Source organism: Pogoniulus pusillus, chromosome 4 (assembly GCF_015220805.1).
Source record: "Pogoniulus pusillus isolate bPogPus1 chromosome 4, bPogPus1.pri, whole genome shotgun sequence".
In the NCBI taxonomy this organism is placed as follows: Eukaryota; Metazoa; Chordata; class Aves; order Piciformes; family Lybiidae; genus Pogoniulus; species Pogoniulus pusillus.
The window spans coordinates 44,769,084-44,786,065 of NC_087267.1; the positions used below are offsets into that span (position 1 = coordinate 44,769,084).

A 16,982-nucleotide genomic window follows, 5' to 3' on the forward strand; every position below is an offset into this window, starting at 1 on the left:
GCTGCAGCAAAATCTGGAGCCTCCCAATTTATCCCTGATATTTACAACATGCAGATAAATTCCCTGCCTCCTGTTATGGATGCATCATTCATCCCACAGCCAAACTACTTTCTGCTCACACTCAGTCTGAGTTGTGAACAGAACAGGCTCTGTGGCCACCCTCCAGCAGCAGGCAGGTGAAGAGATCTGGCTGCTTTGGCCACAACTCCTCCAGTTTGCTGTGCCCTGGCACTCTGCCCAGTCTGCCTTCATGCTCTTTCTAGCTCCCACCATTCCCTGGCTGACTCACAGAAGCTTCAGAATCATCTTGGGTCCTTTCTTCATGATGTGTATGCTCTGTTCTTGACTGCTGCTGGTTTTGGCAGCTTGTTTTTGTTATTCTAACCACCTTTCAGGAGCAGGAATCTCACTGCAATTTCTGTCAGGAGTCTCCTCCTCCCCTACACTTACATACATACACAAACAGACACTTCACTTTAATCCCTGACCTCTCATTCCTGCCTCCATTATTGCTGTGAATTGTTTCTTGGCATCAATCCATCCCTCCTCCCTTTGGTTCCTCTTCTACTTTGCTGGGTTTTATAGACTCCATCATTTTCCACTCAAGTGTCTTTCACTGAAGGTCACTGAGTGCAAATTCTGGCAGATACAGCCACACTGCAGTCCCCAGCTCCCCACCAGCCACCTCAGCATTGGCCTGAGCACATTTTTCTACACAGAATCATAGCCATGGTCTGGTTGATTGGCCAGGGCTGGGTGCTAGGTTGGACTGGATGAGCTTGGAGGTCTCATCCAACCTGGCTGATTCTATGACTCTATGCAATGGTGGATGAGCTGAGTTACTCCAAGACATCCCTTTGCTGGAGTCTCAGTGTGAATTGTGCCTTTATGATGCAGAAAATGCAAAGCAGAGAATGACCTTGGCACAAGAAGCTGGCATTGGTCAAAGTACCTCCTTCCCATTCTTCAAGGATTAGTTTTCCACCTCTTTGGATAGGATTCTATGAACTGTTTCATTTGGAGATGATCTCTAAGATCATGAAGCCCAACTGTCAACATAACACCCCCATGGCCATTAAGTCATGTCCAAAACTGCCATGTCTACATGGTTTTTGATGACCTCCAGACATGGTGACTTCACCACTTCCCTGGGAAACCTGTTTCAATGCCTGACCACTCAGCAGAGATCTTAGTTTCCTGATATCCATAGAACAGAATCATAGAATCAACCAGTTTTGAGGAGACCTCCAAGATCAGCCAGTCCAACCTAGCACCCAGCCCTATCCAATCGACCAGACCATGGCACTAAGTGCCCCATCCAGTCTCCTCTTGAACATCCCCAGGGATGGTGACTCCACCACCTCCCTGGGCAGCCCATTCCAATGCCAATCACTCTCTGTGAAGAACTTCCTCCTAACACCCAGCCTATACTTCCCTCTTCACAACTTGAGACTGTGTCCTCTTGTTCTGTTGCTGGTTGCCTGGCAGAAGAGACCAACCCCACCTGGCTACAACCTCCCTTCAGGTAGTTGTAGACAGCAATGAGGTCCCCTCTGAGCCTCCTCTTCTGCAGGCTGCACACCCCCAGCTCCCTCAGCCTCTCCTCATAGTGTTTGTGTTTCATAGTAGCCTCCAGATATAATACCACATCTGATTTCAGACATCTGCCACATAGACCTAGCACTTCAGGACATGATTTAATGGCCACAGTGGAGTTAGATGAACAGTTGGACTAGATAACCTTAAAGGTATTATCCAACCAAAACAATTCTGTGGTTCTATGGACCTCAACATCAGACATCTCACCCCTCCCAGCAGACTTGACTCAGATGTTAGGAAGAAATGGAAATGTTTCTTCTTTGGGGAGAAAGCCCTGCACTGCTACAGCTCCCAGAGTGCCCCAGAGATCAACAACACAGTTTGTAGAAATACAAATGAAGCTGCTGCTGCTCTCTCCATCCTCTAAGCAAAGCAGTGCATGAATGAGCAAACCAAGAGGATGAAATCATAAACAGCAGAATTAATCTTTGCTTTAGATGCTAAAGAAAGGGAACTTCAGAGCAGCAGTTCCCAGCAGCAGTGCTGGTGAGCTGCTGGCAGGAAAGGGAAGCAGTCAGGGGTGAGATGGGTGCAGGTCACTGGATGGAGGATGCTTCATCTCTTCTTCTGTGCCTGCACAACACATAATTAATGCTGCTTGGGCTGTGAAAATTACAGCAAGAACATACACATAATCCAAGCCCTCACTACTCAGAGAAGAGCTAGGACTAAATATGGCACTTAGTGCCATGGTCTAGTTGACTGGCTAGGGCTGGGTGCTAGGTTGGACTGGATGAGCTTGGAGGTCTCTTCCAACCAGCTTGATTCTATGATTCTATGATTCTATATCTGCTTCCCAAACACTGCTGACACCATCAGCCTCAGCATTTGGGACTCTTCTCTTTTTTACAGAGGTCTTTGGCAGAAGAGAAGAATCATAGAATCATAGAATCAGCCAGATTGGAAGAGACCTCCAACATCATCCAGTCCAACCTAGCACCTAGCCCTAGCCAATCAACCAGACTATGGCACTAAGTGCCTCAGCCAGGCTTTGCTTCAACACCCCCAGGGACAGTGACTCCACCACCTCCCTGGGCAGCCCATTCCAATGCCAATCACTCTCTCTGACAACAACTTCCTCCTAACATCCAGCCTAGACCTCCCCTGCCACAACTTGAGACTGTGTCCCCTTGTTCTGTTGCTGCTTGCCTGGCAGAAGAGACCAACCCCACCTGGCTACAGCCTCCCTTCAGGTAGTTGTAGACAGCAATGAGGGTCCCCCCTGAGCCTCCTCTTCTGCAGGCTGCACACCCCCAGCTCCCTCAGCCTCTCCTCACAGGGCTGTGCTCCAGCTTTGTCACCCTTCTCTGGACACAGTCCAGTGCCTCAACATCTCTCTTGATTTGAGGAGCCAAGAACTGAACACAGTACTCAAGGTGTGGCCTGAGCAGTGCTGAGTACAGGGGCAGAATAACCTCCCTTGTCCTACTGGCCACACTGTTCCTGATCCAGGCCAGGATGCCACTGGCTCTCTTGGCCACTTGGGCACACTGCTGGCTCATCTTCAGCCTCTATCTACCAGCACCCCCAGGTCCCTTTCTGCCTGGCTGCTCTCCAGCCACTCTGCCCCCAGTCATACCATTTCTGTATCCCTGTCCAATTGGAATTCTTGTCTTTTTTGGTCCTCAAGGCCAAAGATTTCATAAACCAGGATCACATACATCACCTGACCAGGCTCTTCTGCTATCTCTCCATTGCAGCTGCTCTGCCTTGCACAAGTATTAAGGCTGCACTCTGTCTAGAGAAGTAACATCTGCTCCAGCAGTGTCTGGATTGAACTCGACTCTGTCCCATCTCCCTCCTCCTTGCCCAGGGGCAATCAGGCCCATTGTGCATTCACATACCCAAGTCCATATCAGCAGCTTTGGGTCTGTGGGAGCAAGGCACGTTCTTGAAGATGGCATCCAGGATCTTCTCCTTGACCTGCGTGATGGTGTCACAGTTCAGGATCTTCACCGGGACCTCGGAACTGTTCACGTTGTCAGGGTTCACACAGCTCAGCACCTGAGAGGGAGCAAATGAGACTCACCACACATTTCACAGCAGCCATGAGTACCCTGGGGCTGTCTTTCTTGAAAGTCTCCTTCTCCTACAAGCCAAAGGGACCCAGCATTCAAAAAGTGGAGAAAGGTATATTGAGAGTATTCCCTCCCTCAAGGCAGCACTGGTTTCACACAGGGGAATTCCATATATCCATGCCTGACAAACTATATCTGTGCTCTGAGATCTGAGCCTCATCTCCTTGGCATTCTCTCTTTAGCTCATGACAGAAAGCCCCTGAAGACCTGCTCAGGTTGTGGTGCTTTCAGTACAAATGACACTCAGCCAAGTGGCACCAGACAATGGTCATTGTCACACTCTTCATAACAACCAACCAGGCCTGACTCTGATTGGTGCTGAATTGATTCACCCAAGGCAAGCACAGAATCACAGAATCAGCCAGGTTGAAAGAGACCTCCAACATCACCCAGTCCAACCTAGCACCCAGCCCTAGCCAGTCAACCAGACCATGGCACTAAGTGCCTCAGCCAGGCTTTGCTTCAACACCTCCAGGGACGGCAACTCCACCACCTCCCTGGGCAGCCTATTCCAATGCCAATCACTCTCTCTGACAACAACTTCCTCCTAACACCCAGCCTAGACCTCCCCTGGCACAACTTCAGACTGTGTCCCCTTCTTCTGTTGCTGCTTGCCTGGCAGAAGAGCCCAACCCCACCTGGCTACAATGCCCCTTCAGGTAGTTGCAGACAGCAATGAGGTCAGCCCTGAGCCTCCTCTTCTGCAGGCTGCACACCCCCAGCTCCCTCAGCCTCTCCTCACAGGGCTGTGCTCCAGGCCCCTCACCAGCTTCGTTGTCCTTCTCTGGACACATTCCAGTATCTAAACATCTCTCTTGAACTGAGGAGCCCAGAACTGGACACAGTCACCTTTTCATAAAGACCAACCAGGCCTGACTCTGGTTGGAGCTGAATTGACATCCTCAGGGCTCTCCAGAGCTTTCTGTGGCCCCAGATCCATTCCATGCTTTCTGAAGAGCTGGCAGGATGACCTTATTCAGTAGTGGCCTCCTTGCACTGTCACATGGCTTTGACAATTTGGCTAAAAGTGCTTTATAGTCTCTCAAAGTGTGGCCAGCAGGTCGAGGGAGGTGATTCTGTCCCTCTATTCCAGTCTGATGAGACCCCACCTGGAGTACTGCATCAAGATCTGGAGCCCCTATTACAAGAAGGATGTGGAGATGCTGGAGTGTGTCCAGAGAAGGGCCAGGAGGATGCTCAGAGGCTGCAGCAGCTCTGCTGTGAGGATAAACTGAAAGAGTTGGGGCTGTGCAGGCTGCAGAAGAGAAGGCTGCGAGGTGACCTTCTTGTGGCCTTCCAGGATCTTAAAGGGGAGCACAAAAGAGCTGGAGAGGAACTTTTGAGGCTCTCAGGGAGTGACAGGACTGGGGGGAATGGAGCAAAGCTGGAGGTGGGGAGATTCAGAGCGGAGGTGAGGAGGAAGTTGTTGAGCATGAGAGTGGTGAGAGGCTGGAATGGGTTGCCCAGGGAGGTGGTTGAGGCCCCATGGCTGGAGGTGTTTCAGGCCAGGCTGGCTGAGGCTGTGTGGAGCCTGCTCTAGGGGAGGGTGTCCCTGTGCATGGCAGGGGGGGTTTGAACTAACTTATCCTTGTGGTCTCTTCCAACCCTGCCTGATTCTATGATTCTATAATTCTCAGCCTTAAGTTTGTCCATCTCCTGCAGAGTCAAAGACCTGACCCAGACCCCTCTCAGAAAGGTCTGCATTGACTTGAAATGCAAAGCATCTTAAGAAAGGAGACACAGAACAGCAACCACTTCTGCTTCCACAGACAGAACAAAAAACTTGGCCCTACTAGAAAGGCCTCTCATTTCTTAGAAAGAGAACATCATTTTCCCCCAAAAACTCTGCCCAGGATTAAATAGAAAGCAGGTGGAGTGCACATGCACACAGAGTTTAACAGCAATCTGCCTGCAAACCCTTGGCCGAGTCTACATTGAGGATTCTGCTCACATCTGGCTTCAGGAGTGTAAAGTCAATAAGCTTTCATAAACCATAAACTGAACACAACTTGGCCAGCACCAGAATGAGAGGACACAGCCTCAGGCTGCGCCAGGGGAGATTTAGGCTGGAGGTGAGGAGAAAGTTCTTCACTGAGAGAGTCATTGGACACTGGAATGGGCTGCCCGGGGAGGTGGTGGAGTCGCCGTCCCTGGAGCTGTTCAAGGCAGGACTGGACGTGGCACTTGGTGCCATGGTCTGGCCTTGAGCTCTGTGGTAAAGGGTTGGACTTGATGATCTGTGAGGTCTCTTCCAACCTTGGTGATACTGTGATAGCTTTGCTCTTGGAAGGAGGTGTTCAGTGATGCTCCTGGCTATATATGGTCATTAAATGCCCCCATACCACTTTGACAAGTGCAGGCATGTTAGTTTTGGAGCCTTTGACAAGTTCTACTTTGACCATAAATTTCTATTGATAGAATGTGTCCAGTTCTGGGCCACTCAATTCAAGAGAGATGTTGAGGTGCTGGAAGGTGTCCAGGGTGAAAGGCCTGGAGCACAGCCCTGTGAGGAGAGGCTGAGGGAGCTGGGGGTGTGCAGCCTGCAGAAGAGGAGGCTCAGGGCAGAGCTCATTGCTGTCTACAACTACCTGAAGGGAGGCTGTAGCCAGGTGGGGTTGGGCTCTTCTCCCAGGCAAGCAGCACCAGAAGAAGGGGACACAGTCTCAAGTTGTGGCAGGGGAGGTCTAGGCTGGATGTTAGGAGGAAGTTCCTGTCAGAGAGAGTGATTGGCACTGGAATGGGCTGCCCAGGGAGGTGGTGGAGTCACCATCTCTGAAGATATTCCAGCAAAGCCTGGATGAGGCTTTTAGTGCCATGGTCTGGTTGATTGGTTAGGGCTGGGTGCTAGGTTGGCCTGGCTGATCTTGGAGGTCTCTTCCAACCTGGTTGATTCTATGAATGCAGTAGGTACTGGACTCTCCACCACTTTCCATCTTAACCTACTAGGATGAAGTGGGACCTCAAAATAGCAGAAAACTGGGTGAAATTCTATCAGTACCATTATGTATTGCCTCAGCAGGCTCACTTTGGTGCTGTTATGCTCAGCTAGGAGGGACTTGTGAAGATACTGCTTACAAAGAGCTCTGTGATCTTCCTGGATGAAAGGGGAGATGTAAATAGGAGATATTGATTAGATAATAATGTTATTATTTATATGTCACTTCCAGGAGGATTGAAGAAGCATCAATTCAGATAAAAAATAACAATGCCTTGGATTTAGAGTTCTGTACCATCTTTCATCTCAAGGGATCACAGAACTAGGCATAAAAAGAACTGTTGAAATGCATCCAGTGTCAAGGTTATTAATTGTCTCTCTCTCGTTACACATCTGCAGGGAAATGAAGCAGTGATGGCAGCCTTGGACAGCTCTTTTGAGGGTGCTAGGGGGGCACACATGGTTCTGGAGACATAGTTACTCTACAGGCCTCTCTCTGAGCATGTTGAGTTGAAATACTCCACTCTGCTGAGACCCCAGCTGCAGTACTGCAGCCAGTTCTGCAGCCCCTATTATAAGAGGGATGTGGAGATGCTGGAGTGTGTCCAGAGCAGGGCCAGGAGGATGCTCAGAGGGCTGCAGCAGCTCTGCTGTGAGCACAGACTGAAAGAGTTGAGACTGTGCAGGCTGCAGAAGAGGAGGCTCCCAGGTGACATTCTTGTGGCTTTCCAGTACCTGAAGGGGGCCTCCAAAAAGCTGGGGAGGGACTTTTTAGGCTGTCAGGGAGTGACAGGACTGGAGGGAATGCAGCAAAGCTGGAGGTGGGGAGATTCAGAGCGGAGGTGAGGAGGAAGTTGTTGAGCAGGAGAGTGGTGAGAGGCTGGAATGGGTTGCCCAGGGAGGTGATTGAGGCCCCATGGCTGGAGGTGTTTAAGGCCAGGCTGGCTGAGGCTGTGTGCAGCCTGCTCTAGGGTAGGATGTCCCTGGGCATGGCAGAGGGATTGGAAGTGGCTGACCCTTGTGGTCCCTTCCAACCCTGACTGATTCTGTCATTCCATGATGCCAGTCATAGCAAAACTCTGTGGTGTGATTTGTCACTGATGCCAACACCTGGGGGCTCAGTTCCCCACAAGATGGAACACAGGGCTCTTTAAAATAACCCAGGCTACCCTACTTGGTCCAAAAGATCCAACATCTCCTGTCAGTTCTGACTAGTGTCCATCACACTGGCACTTTTCTTCTAACTAGCTGCTGATGCTGATGATTTGTCTTATAACTTGGTTGTCCTTGAGTGTCACAGGGTGCTGATAGGCAAACTCTACCTGAGTGCTCCATGACCATTCATCCCCTGATTACAGTAGCCCTTGATTTCCTGTTTGCCAGCTCAGTTGGAGAAAAGAAGGAGCAGGGAATGCAATCTTTCAAAGTGCTGTGCAGAGAGCAGTCTGCTTTTGGCAGTTTCAAACCTAGATGGGAGCAGCAGGTAGCTCCTGCAAGCCCCTCAATTCCAGCACGTTCATTCCAAAGACAGTCAAGAGGCTCCTTTCAACATCATAGGGAATTCAATCATGGCTTAAAGAAACCAACACCCTTCCCAGAGCACACTGGCTTTGATGCACATGTCCCAGGCTTCACATCAGCTCTCAGTTGGTGTTTTCCAACTGTTCTCTTGTGAAGCACTAAACTTTTCTCTGTGTAAAAACACCAGGAGTTTTGCAGGTGCTTCTGTGTATTGCACACACTAAATAGCTCTTCATGGAGGCTGTCATGGCCCCTGTAGAAGCTATTCTTACACCACAGACTGGAAATCTCTGCTCCCCTTCCAACAGACTGAAGCTCCTAAGCAAAATGAGATGTTTCCAATGGAGAGATTCCTACCACTTTGGTGGGAATCCTCCCAAGGGCTTCCTCTATTGTCACACCAGGCTCTATTAATTGATTCATCAATTTACAGAGTCATAGAATCAGTCAGGGTTGGAAGAGACCACAAGGAGCAGCCAGTTCCAAGCCCTCCTGCCATGCCCAGGGACACCCTACCCTAGATCAGCCTGGCCACAGCCTCATCCAGCCTGGCCTTAAGCACCTCCAGCCATGGGCCCTCAACCACCTCCCTGGGAAACCCATTCCAGCCTCTCACCACTCTCATGCTCAACAACTTCCTCCTCACATCCACTCTGAACCTTCCCACCTCCATCTTTACTCCATTCCCCCAGTCCTGTCACTCCCTGACAGCCTAAAAAGTCCCTCCCCAGCTTTTTTGGAGGCCCCCTTCAGATCCTGGAGGCCACAAGAAGGTCACCTCACAGCCTCCTCTTCTGCAGCCTGCACAGCCCCAACTCTTTCAGTCTGTGCTCACAGCAGAGCTGCTGCAGCCCTCTGAGCATCCTCCTGGCCCTCCTCTGGACACACTCCAGCATCTCCACATCTCTCTTGTAATAGAGGCTCCAGAACTGGATGCAGCACTCCACGTGGGGTCTCAGCAGAGTAGAGTTCAGGTTGTTCCAATCTCACTACAAGATTAAGGTTTGCCCTGTGCTTCCACCCAAAGCACACTCTTCAGAAGCAGTGTAAAACAGAGAACCAAACCCATTGCTCCTGCAGTGCTGCTCAGCTATGTCAACACAATCTTTGCTGTTAACTGGTGGGGAAGATACCTTTGAGATGGCTTTTCTTCCTATTCCTACATGCTTAGTCACTTGGAGGGAAGCTTTGTGATGCTGATTTGCTGAATGCATTCACTAATACTGCTCAGTCACCCACCGCCTGCCTTTGAGCAGAGCTGCCTTGAACATCTCTGCCTGTGAAGCAGAGATGGAGGAAGACCTCAGTATCACTGGGGGAGTCACTGGGTATTTCTCCACTGAGAAGATACCAGCATTTGGCAGCACTGTTCTGTCATGCACTGAGGTCTATGTCTGCATAGGATAAGAACTGTGCCAGCTGTGGGCTCAACATGAAAAGGAACGAGTCTAGCAGCAAGCAAAGTGCTCATCTCTGATCCCTGTTCTCCCACTGACTGCATATGGCCTTGGGGCATCTCCCTGACTTTATGTTTACTGACCTTCATCTGCATCCTTGGGCCTTTTTTTTGTCTGCCAGCCCTTCCAGCTATGAGCTCTCTCTGAGGGTATGTACACATGCAGTGCTCAGCACAGCTAAGCCCCCACCTCCACTAAAGATTACTGGCATTTAAGTAATAAAGGGATGGATTGTGGTTACTCATGGGGTGACCCTGACTCTGAGTCCTCTGCAGTCTTTGAGTGGTCTGCCTTGAGATCAGGACATCACTGCACTTTCTGTCCAAGGGTAGACATCTTTCTCTCTTTCTAAAATGAGTTAAGGAAGGTGAGGGAGCTACCATACAGTGAGGTTTGGCAACAAACAAGGAAGAGAAAGAAGGACATCCAAAAAAGCCAAGCACAGGAGAACCTTCAGATATCGTGGTAGTAGCTTCTTCCCTGCCTCCAAAGCCCAAAATGTCACAGAATCATAGAATCAACCATGTTGGAAGAGACCTCCAAGATCATCCAGTCCAACCTAGCACCCAGCCCTGGCCAATTAACCAGACCACGGCACTAAGTGCCTCAGCCAGTCTGGGTCTGCTTCTGAGTTCATTCTGGGACTTCCTCAGCACCTGCCCCCTGCATCAGCGGTGATGGTGTCCTCAGGGTAGCTGGGGTCAAAATTGGTTTGTGTCTATTTCATTTCATTGTCATTATTTTCATTCAATCTGGTTTAGCTCCTTTTCCAACCCACCAGGCTATTCCCCTTATTCCCTTTCTCTTTCCTTTGGGAAGGAAGAGAGGTTAACAGCTTCTTTTCCTCCCCACCAGTCTATTCCCCTTATTCCCTTTCTCTTTCCTTTGGGAAGGAAGAGAGGTTAACAGCTTCTTTTCCACCCCACCAGTCTATTCCCCTTATTCCCTTTCTCTTTCCTTTGGGAAGGAAGAGAGGTTAACAGCTTCTTTTCCACCCCACCAGTCTATTCCCATTATTCCCTTTCTCTTTCCTTTGGGAAGGAAGAGAGGTTAACAGCATCTTTTCCACCCCACCAGTCTATTCCCCTTATTCCCTTTCTCTTTCCTTTGGGAAGGAAGAGAGGTTAACAGCTTCTTTTCCACCCCACCAGTCTATTCCCATTATTCCCTTTCTCTTTCCTTTGGGAAGGAAGAGAGGTTAACAGCATCTTTTCCACCCCACCAGTCTATTCCCCTTATTCCCTTTCTCTTTCCTTTGGGAAGGAAGAGAGGTTAACAGCTTCTTTTCCACCCCACCAGTCTATTCCCATTATTCCCTTTCTCTTTCCTTTGGGAAGGAAGAGAGGTTAACAGCTTCTTTTCCACCCCACCAGTCTATTCCCCTTATTCCCTTTCTCTTTCCTTTGGGAAGGAAGAGAGGTTAACAGCTTCTTTTCCTCCCCACCAGTCTATTCCCATTATTCCCTTTCTCTTTCCTTTGGGAAGGAAGAGAGGTTAACAGCTTCTTTTCCTCCCCACCAGTCTATTCCCATTATTCCCTTTCTCTTTCCTTTGGGAAGGAAGAGAGGTTAACAGCTCCTTTTCCAACCCACCAGTCTATTCCCCTTATTCCCTTTCCTTTGGGAAGGAAGAGAGGTTAACAGCTTCTTTTCCAACCTACCAGTCTATTCCCCTTAGAATCATAGAATCAACCAGGTTGGAAGAGACCTCCAGGATCATCCAGCCCAACCTAGCACCCAGCCCTGTCCAACCAACTAGACCATGGCACTAAGAGCCTCATCCAGACTCTTCTTGAACACCCCCAGGGATGGTGACTCCACCTCCACTCTTGGAGGTCTCTTCCAACCTGGTTGATTCTATGATTCTAGTTTGAAAAGAAATCAGACTGAAACAATCTAAACTTAGTGAAGGAGCTGTATAATGTAAAATCAGTAATTGGAGATGTTTCAAGGTGCTCTCTCTCTTCTCTTTTTCTCCATGGAGAATTCAGTTTCTTTGCATCTGCTTCTCACTCAAATGATATTTCAAACCACGACTTCAAATATTTAGCCATGATCAGTGAAGGCTAAAGGAAGTGAAGGCCTTCCCCAACCACATCTTCCTGGAGAAATCATAGAATCATAGAATCAACCAGGTTGGAAGAGACCTCCAGGATCATCCAGCCCAACCTAGCACTGAGCCCTATCCAGTCAACCAGACCATGGCACTAATCAAAGAATCATAGAATCAAGCAGGTTGGAAGAGACCTCCAAGATCATCCAGGCCAACCTAGCACCCAGCCCTAACCAATCAACCAGACCATGGCACTAAGTGCCTCATCCAGTCTTTTCTTGAACACCTCCAGGGATGGTGACTCCACCACCTCCCTGGGCAGCCCATTCCAATGCCAATCACTCTCTCTGTGAAGAACTTCCTCCTAACATCCAGCCTGTACCTACCCTGGCACAACTTGAGACTGTGTCCCCTTGTTCTATTGCTGGTTGCCTGGCAGAAGAGGCCACCCCCCACCTGGCTACAGCCTCCCTTCAGGTAGTTGTAGACAGTAATAAGATCACCCCTGAGCCTCCTCTTCTCCAGGCTGCACACCCCCAGCTCCCTCAGCCTCGCCTCATAGGATTTGTGCTCCAGGCCCCTCACCAGCTTTGTTGTCCTTCTCTGGACACCTTCCAGCACCTCAACATCTCTCTTGAATTGAGGGGCCCAGAACTGGACACAGCACTCAAGGTGTGGCCTGACCATTGCTGAGTGCAGGGGAAGAATAACCTCCCTTGTCCTACTGGCCACACTGTTCCTGATCCAGCCCAGGATGCCATTGGCTCTCTTGGCCACCTGGGCACACTGCTGGCTCATCTTCAGCTACTATCTATCAGTATCCCCAGCTCCCTCTCTGCCTGGCTGCTCTCCAGCCACTCAGTCCCCAGCCTGTAGTGCCTCATCCAGGCTTTGCTTGAACACCTCCAAGGACGGTGCCTCCACCACCTCCCTGGGCAGCCCATTCCAATGCCAATCACTCTCTCTGTGAAGAACTTCCTCCTAATATCCAGCCTATACCTACCCTGGCACAATAAGCATGACAATAAGCAACCTGTTTCAACTTGCCAGACTCTTGGACCTGGAACTCAGCCAAGCAATCATCTGCCACTCAGGAAACATGAAACACCTGAAGAACTTTAGCTGCAGAACACTGCAAGCTCAGGGTGGTGACTAAGTGAATTTGGTAGAGAGCAGAGCACGTTGAGGGAATCCTTCTCTTACAAGCACTGAATCAGTTCTTGCTTTATTTCATTGCTATATATGTTCAGTAAAACATAGCAGACTGCTCAAGGAAGGTAGAGAGAGGACAAAACAAAGCAGAAGGGAAGAGGAACAGAAGAATCCTATTCACAGTCTGCTTCTTCTTAATCTCCTTCTTGGAATCTGATCGCTGTAAATCTGCTGAGATTCCTATCAGGATAGATTTGTCTGCTCTTGAGATGTAAGAGGGAGAGCTGATTAACATCAAAAGACACCAAGTGAGTGGAGGAGAGCTTTGTTCAGGCTGATGTGTAGTTACTGCCCTTGGCTGGCTTCTTCGTATCAATCCTAAAAGGATTGGAGGGATTTCCTTTGGTGAAAGTGATTGCTCTCTGCCTGTGTTTGCCTGCCTTTTCCTCACTCTCCCCATGTGAGATCAGGCCTCCAAATTGCCAGACAACCACATGTGACTGAGGAGAAGCACTGACTGCATAGGGAAGTCACATTTTTAATATGCAGAATGAAATTAGAATCACAGAATCAGGCAGGGTTGGAAGGGACCCCAAGGATCAGCCAGTTCCAACCCCCCTGCCATGCCCAGGGACACCCTACCCTAGAGCAGGCTGCACACAGCCTCAGCCAGCCTGGCCTTAAACACCTCCAGCCATGGAGCCTCAACCACCTCCCTGGGAAACCCATTCCAGCCTCTCACCACTCCCATGCTCAACAACTTCCTCCTCACCTCCACTCTGAATCTCCCCACCTCCAGCTTTGCTCCATTGCCCCCAGTCCTGTCACTCCCTGACAGCCTCAAAAGTCCCTCCCCAGCTTTTTTGGAGGCCTCCTTCAGATCCTGGAAGGCCACAAGAAGGTCACCTCACAGCCTTTTCTTCTGCAGCCTGCACAGCCCCAACTCTTTCAGTCTGTCCTCATGGCAGAGCTGCTGCAGCCCTCTGAGCATCTTCATGGCCCTTCTCTGGACACACTCCAGCATCTCTACAACCCTCTTGTAATAGGGGCTGCAGAACTGGATGCAGTACTGCAGCTGGGGTCTCACCAGAGCACAGCAGAAGGGCAGAATCACCTCCCTCCACCTGCTGCCCACACTTCTGCTGCTGCAGCCCAGGCTCTGGTTGGCCCTGCAGGCTGCAAGTGCACACTGCTGGCTCATGTTGAGGAACAGGATGATCTTTGAGGTCCCTTCCAACATAAACCATTCTGTGATTCTATGATATCTAATGCACTTTATCTAATGCTCTTTAATCAAGTGTAATCATAGACTCAACCAGGTTGGAAGAGAACTCCAAGCTCATCCAGGCCAACCTAGAAGCCAGGCCTAAACAATCAACCAGACCATGGCACTAAGTGCCTCATCCAGGCTTTGCTTCAACACCTCCAGGGATGGCGACTCCACCACCTCCCTGGGCAGCCCATTCCAATGCCAATCACTCTCTCTGCCAACAACTTCCTCCTAACATCCAGCCTAGACCTCCCCTGGCACAACTTGAGACTGAGTCCCCTTGTTCTGTTGCTGCTTGCCTGGCAGAAGAGCCCAACCCCACCTGGCTACAGCCTCCCTTCAGGTAGTTGTAGACAGCAATGAGGTCAGCCCTGAGCCTCCTCTTCTGCAGGCTGCACACCCCCAGCTCCCTCAGCCTCTCCTCACAGGGCTGTGCTCCAGGCCTCTCACCAGCTTCATTGCTCTTCCCTGGACATATTCCAGTATCTCAACAAACCCATCTCAGAGTAGAAGCTAAAGCTGGACCTATGGGAGGTACATCTTTCACAACTGCACTTTGAAGCAAGTGGCTCAGCAACAAGGACTAATTTTCTTTCCCTTGAAACCTTTAAATCAAGTTCATTTTTCTTTGCCTTCTGCTTCCTCAAGAGGAATGGCTGCAGTGGCTCTAGAGAAGGCCTCATGAGTTCCTCCACTGTGTGCCCCTAATATATTCTTTGATGCTGAAATATTCATTTGAGGAGCAGGTATTTGCTTTTGTTATTTCTGAGGGTGAGGATTATTCTGGAGAAGGTCCTTGCAATATACCACCATAAAAGCTATTTTTGCTGTCACTCACAGAAGGCCACAGGTTTGACACTGACACAACACCACAGGGCTTCAGGATGGCTCTAGGCTTTCTCTGCCCTGAGCTGCATGTCCTCATGATCACAAGTGGGTCACAGTTAAGGACTTGTGGCTGGTCTACCTAAAGTCAGTGCTGGGGACACTCAGCATGGCCAAGGTCTTCTGCCTGAGGCAGGCACTGCCCCAGCAAACACCTTCCCTTTGTTGTGCTCAGTCATAGCACAGAGCAGTTCTGCCACTGGGTCTGGGGACCAGGGAGAAGGAAGCAGGTGGTGTGGAGGGTGGGGATGAAGGTACTGTTGGAGAGACCCTAAAGTAAGGAGGGAGAAGTGAAATAAATCCCAGCATAAACACCGCCCTCCTGCCAGGGAAGAGCTCATGTTGGTGACAACTTAAAGTGACAGCCCCACTTTTCTGCTATAGGAGGACTGTTACCTTTGACTTACACAATCAGTAAGCACTTCCAGCCCCACAAGGACACCAATCACAGTATCACCAAGGTTGGAAGAGACCTCACAGATCATCAAGTCCAACCCTTTGCCACAGAGCTCAAGGCTAGACCATGGCACCAAGTGCCACGTCCAATCCTGCCTTGAACAGCTCCAGGGACGGCGACTCCACCACCTCCCCGGGCAGCCCATTCCAGTGTCCAATGACTGATTGTCCTTTAGGACCTTTGACTTACAACTCAGAAGGATGTTGGACAGGTGGGCAACACTCCAGGGAAAAGAGATGGTGCTAGAAAGTGCTGTCTCCAACAGAACAGACAAAGTTGCCCATATCTATTGTCTTCACATGACAGGGAGTCCCTGCTTGTCTTCCAGTGCTCCTGGACCTCACCTAATCCAAGCAATGGTAAATGATTGGCACTGTCAGCCTACCCTGCAAGGAGGGGTAGCTTCCAGTGAACAATCAGTGTCCTTGGGGGGGCTGGAAGTGCTCTGGGTATAGTGCAGGACACAATGGAAGCAACTGGAAGCAACTTGGAAGTGGTTTGCTTTCCTAGTAGATGCTTCAGCCCCAAGCCTTGCTGTGCTAGCAGATGTGAGCAGTCAGCACTCATTAGGACTGCAAGAATACATTGTCCCAGAGGGTCAGGGTGCCCACTGATGGCTTCTTTTCTCTCTAAATCCCCTTTTGCTAGAAGAGGCTGGACAGGAGGATGTGTTGAGAGCACTCACCAGTGTCTTGTAATCAATCTGCTGTCGGATGAGCTTGTCCTCACTCAGGGAGTACCGGGCCTCCCCCGTGATCGAGTCGATTGGCCCCTTCTCCATCTGCTGCTTGATGGCACAGAAAAGGGAGAACAGAGGCTCCCCAGCACACTCCTGCAGAGGTGAGAGACAACCATGAAGGAAAACAGGACAATTAGAGGTAAGAATCCAGCTCAGCACCTCAGTGACTACCACAGCTTGGCATGCCCGACCACTCGAGCCATCAGAAGGGATATCAGTCTATTCCATATAGGCTGGCAACAGTGATGCCCCCCCCCACTTCCACTGAGTGCAACCAGCCCTCTTCAGTGTCCTGACGTGGGACAAAGGTATCAGTTATCCTTGACAATATTTGAGCCAGCAGATCCTTGTAGGAGCTGTTAAAGTAATTGCCAGCAGGTCAGAAACTTTGCACTGGAGCACATGCTGGGATGGCTCCTGGCGTACATGCTGGGAAGGGTCCCAGAGTACCTGGAGACAGGTCTGAAAGGGAGATAGGTTGCTGGTGCCTCGTTCTGTGTGTTTGGGCAGAGTCCACACTCTCCCTGAGCACTCTCTCGCTGAGGGCAAATGGGGACACTCAGGCAGAAGCAGCTCTGTGACCCAGGCTGGATGTGTGCCTGGATCCCTACACTTGTTCAGGTGATGTCAGGTGTGTGCAGCCCCACCCAGGACAGCAGCAAGCAGCCCACAGGCAGGGCCAGCAAAGCACACCTCTCCATAAGCTCTCCTTCCCACCATTCACACTCACTGCACTGCTCTTCCCATGCTTTTCCTTCCCTCTCTTCTGAACGTTCACTGTCGTGCTGTCCTCCTCATTCTTCCTTCTACTGCCTCCCTTCCTCTCTCTTCCACTTC

General features: G+C 50.2%; 1 protein-coding gene across 3 annotated transcripts in view; it reads right to left on the reverse strand.

Annotated features, from left to right (window-relative positions):
- The window catches only part of PLXNA4 (plexin A4), a 611,173-nt gene that overhangs the window by 40,814 nt on the left and 553,377 nt on the right, over window positions 1-16,982 (reverse strand). For 2 of the 3 annotated variants that reach the window (XM_064142725.1, XM_064142727.1), the window contains 2 exons: window positions 16,092-16,238; window positions 3,444-3,603 (listed from right to left, as the gene is read on the reverse strand). In XM_064142725.1, the coding sequence (XP_063998795.1) occupies window positions 3,444-3,603; window positions 16,092-16,238 (307 nt within the window). Of the gene's footprint in view, window positions 1-2,019; window positions 2,173-3,443; window positions 3,604-16,091; window positions 16,239-16,982 lie in introns of those variants that run through there. The other variant, XM_064142726.1, reaches the window with a different exon arrangement.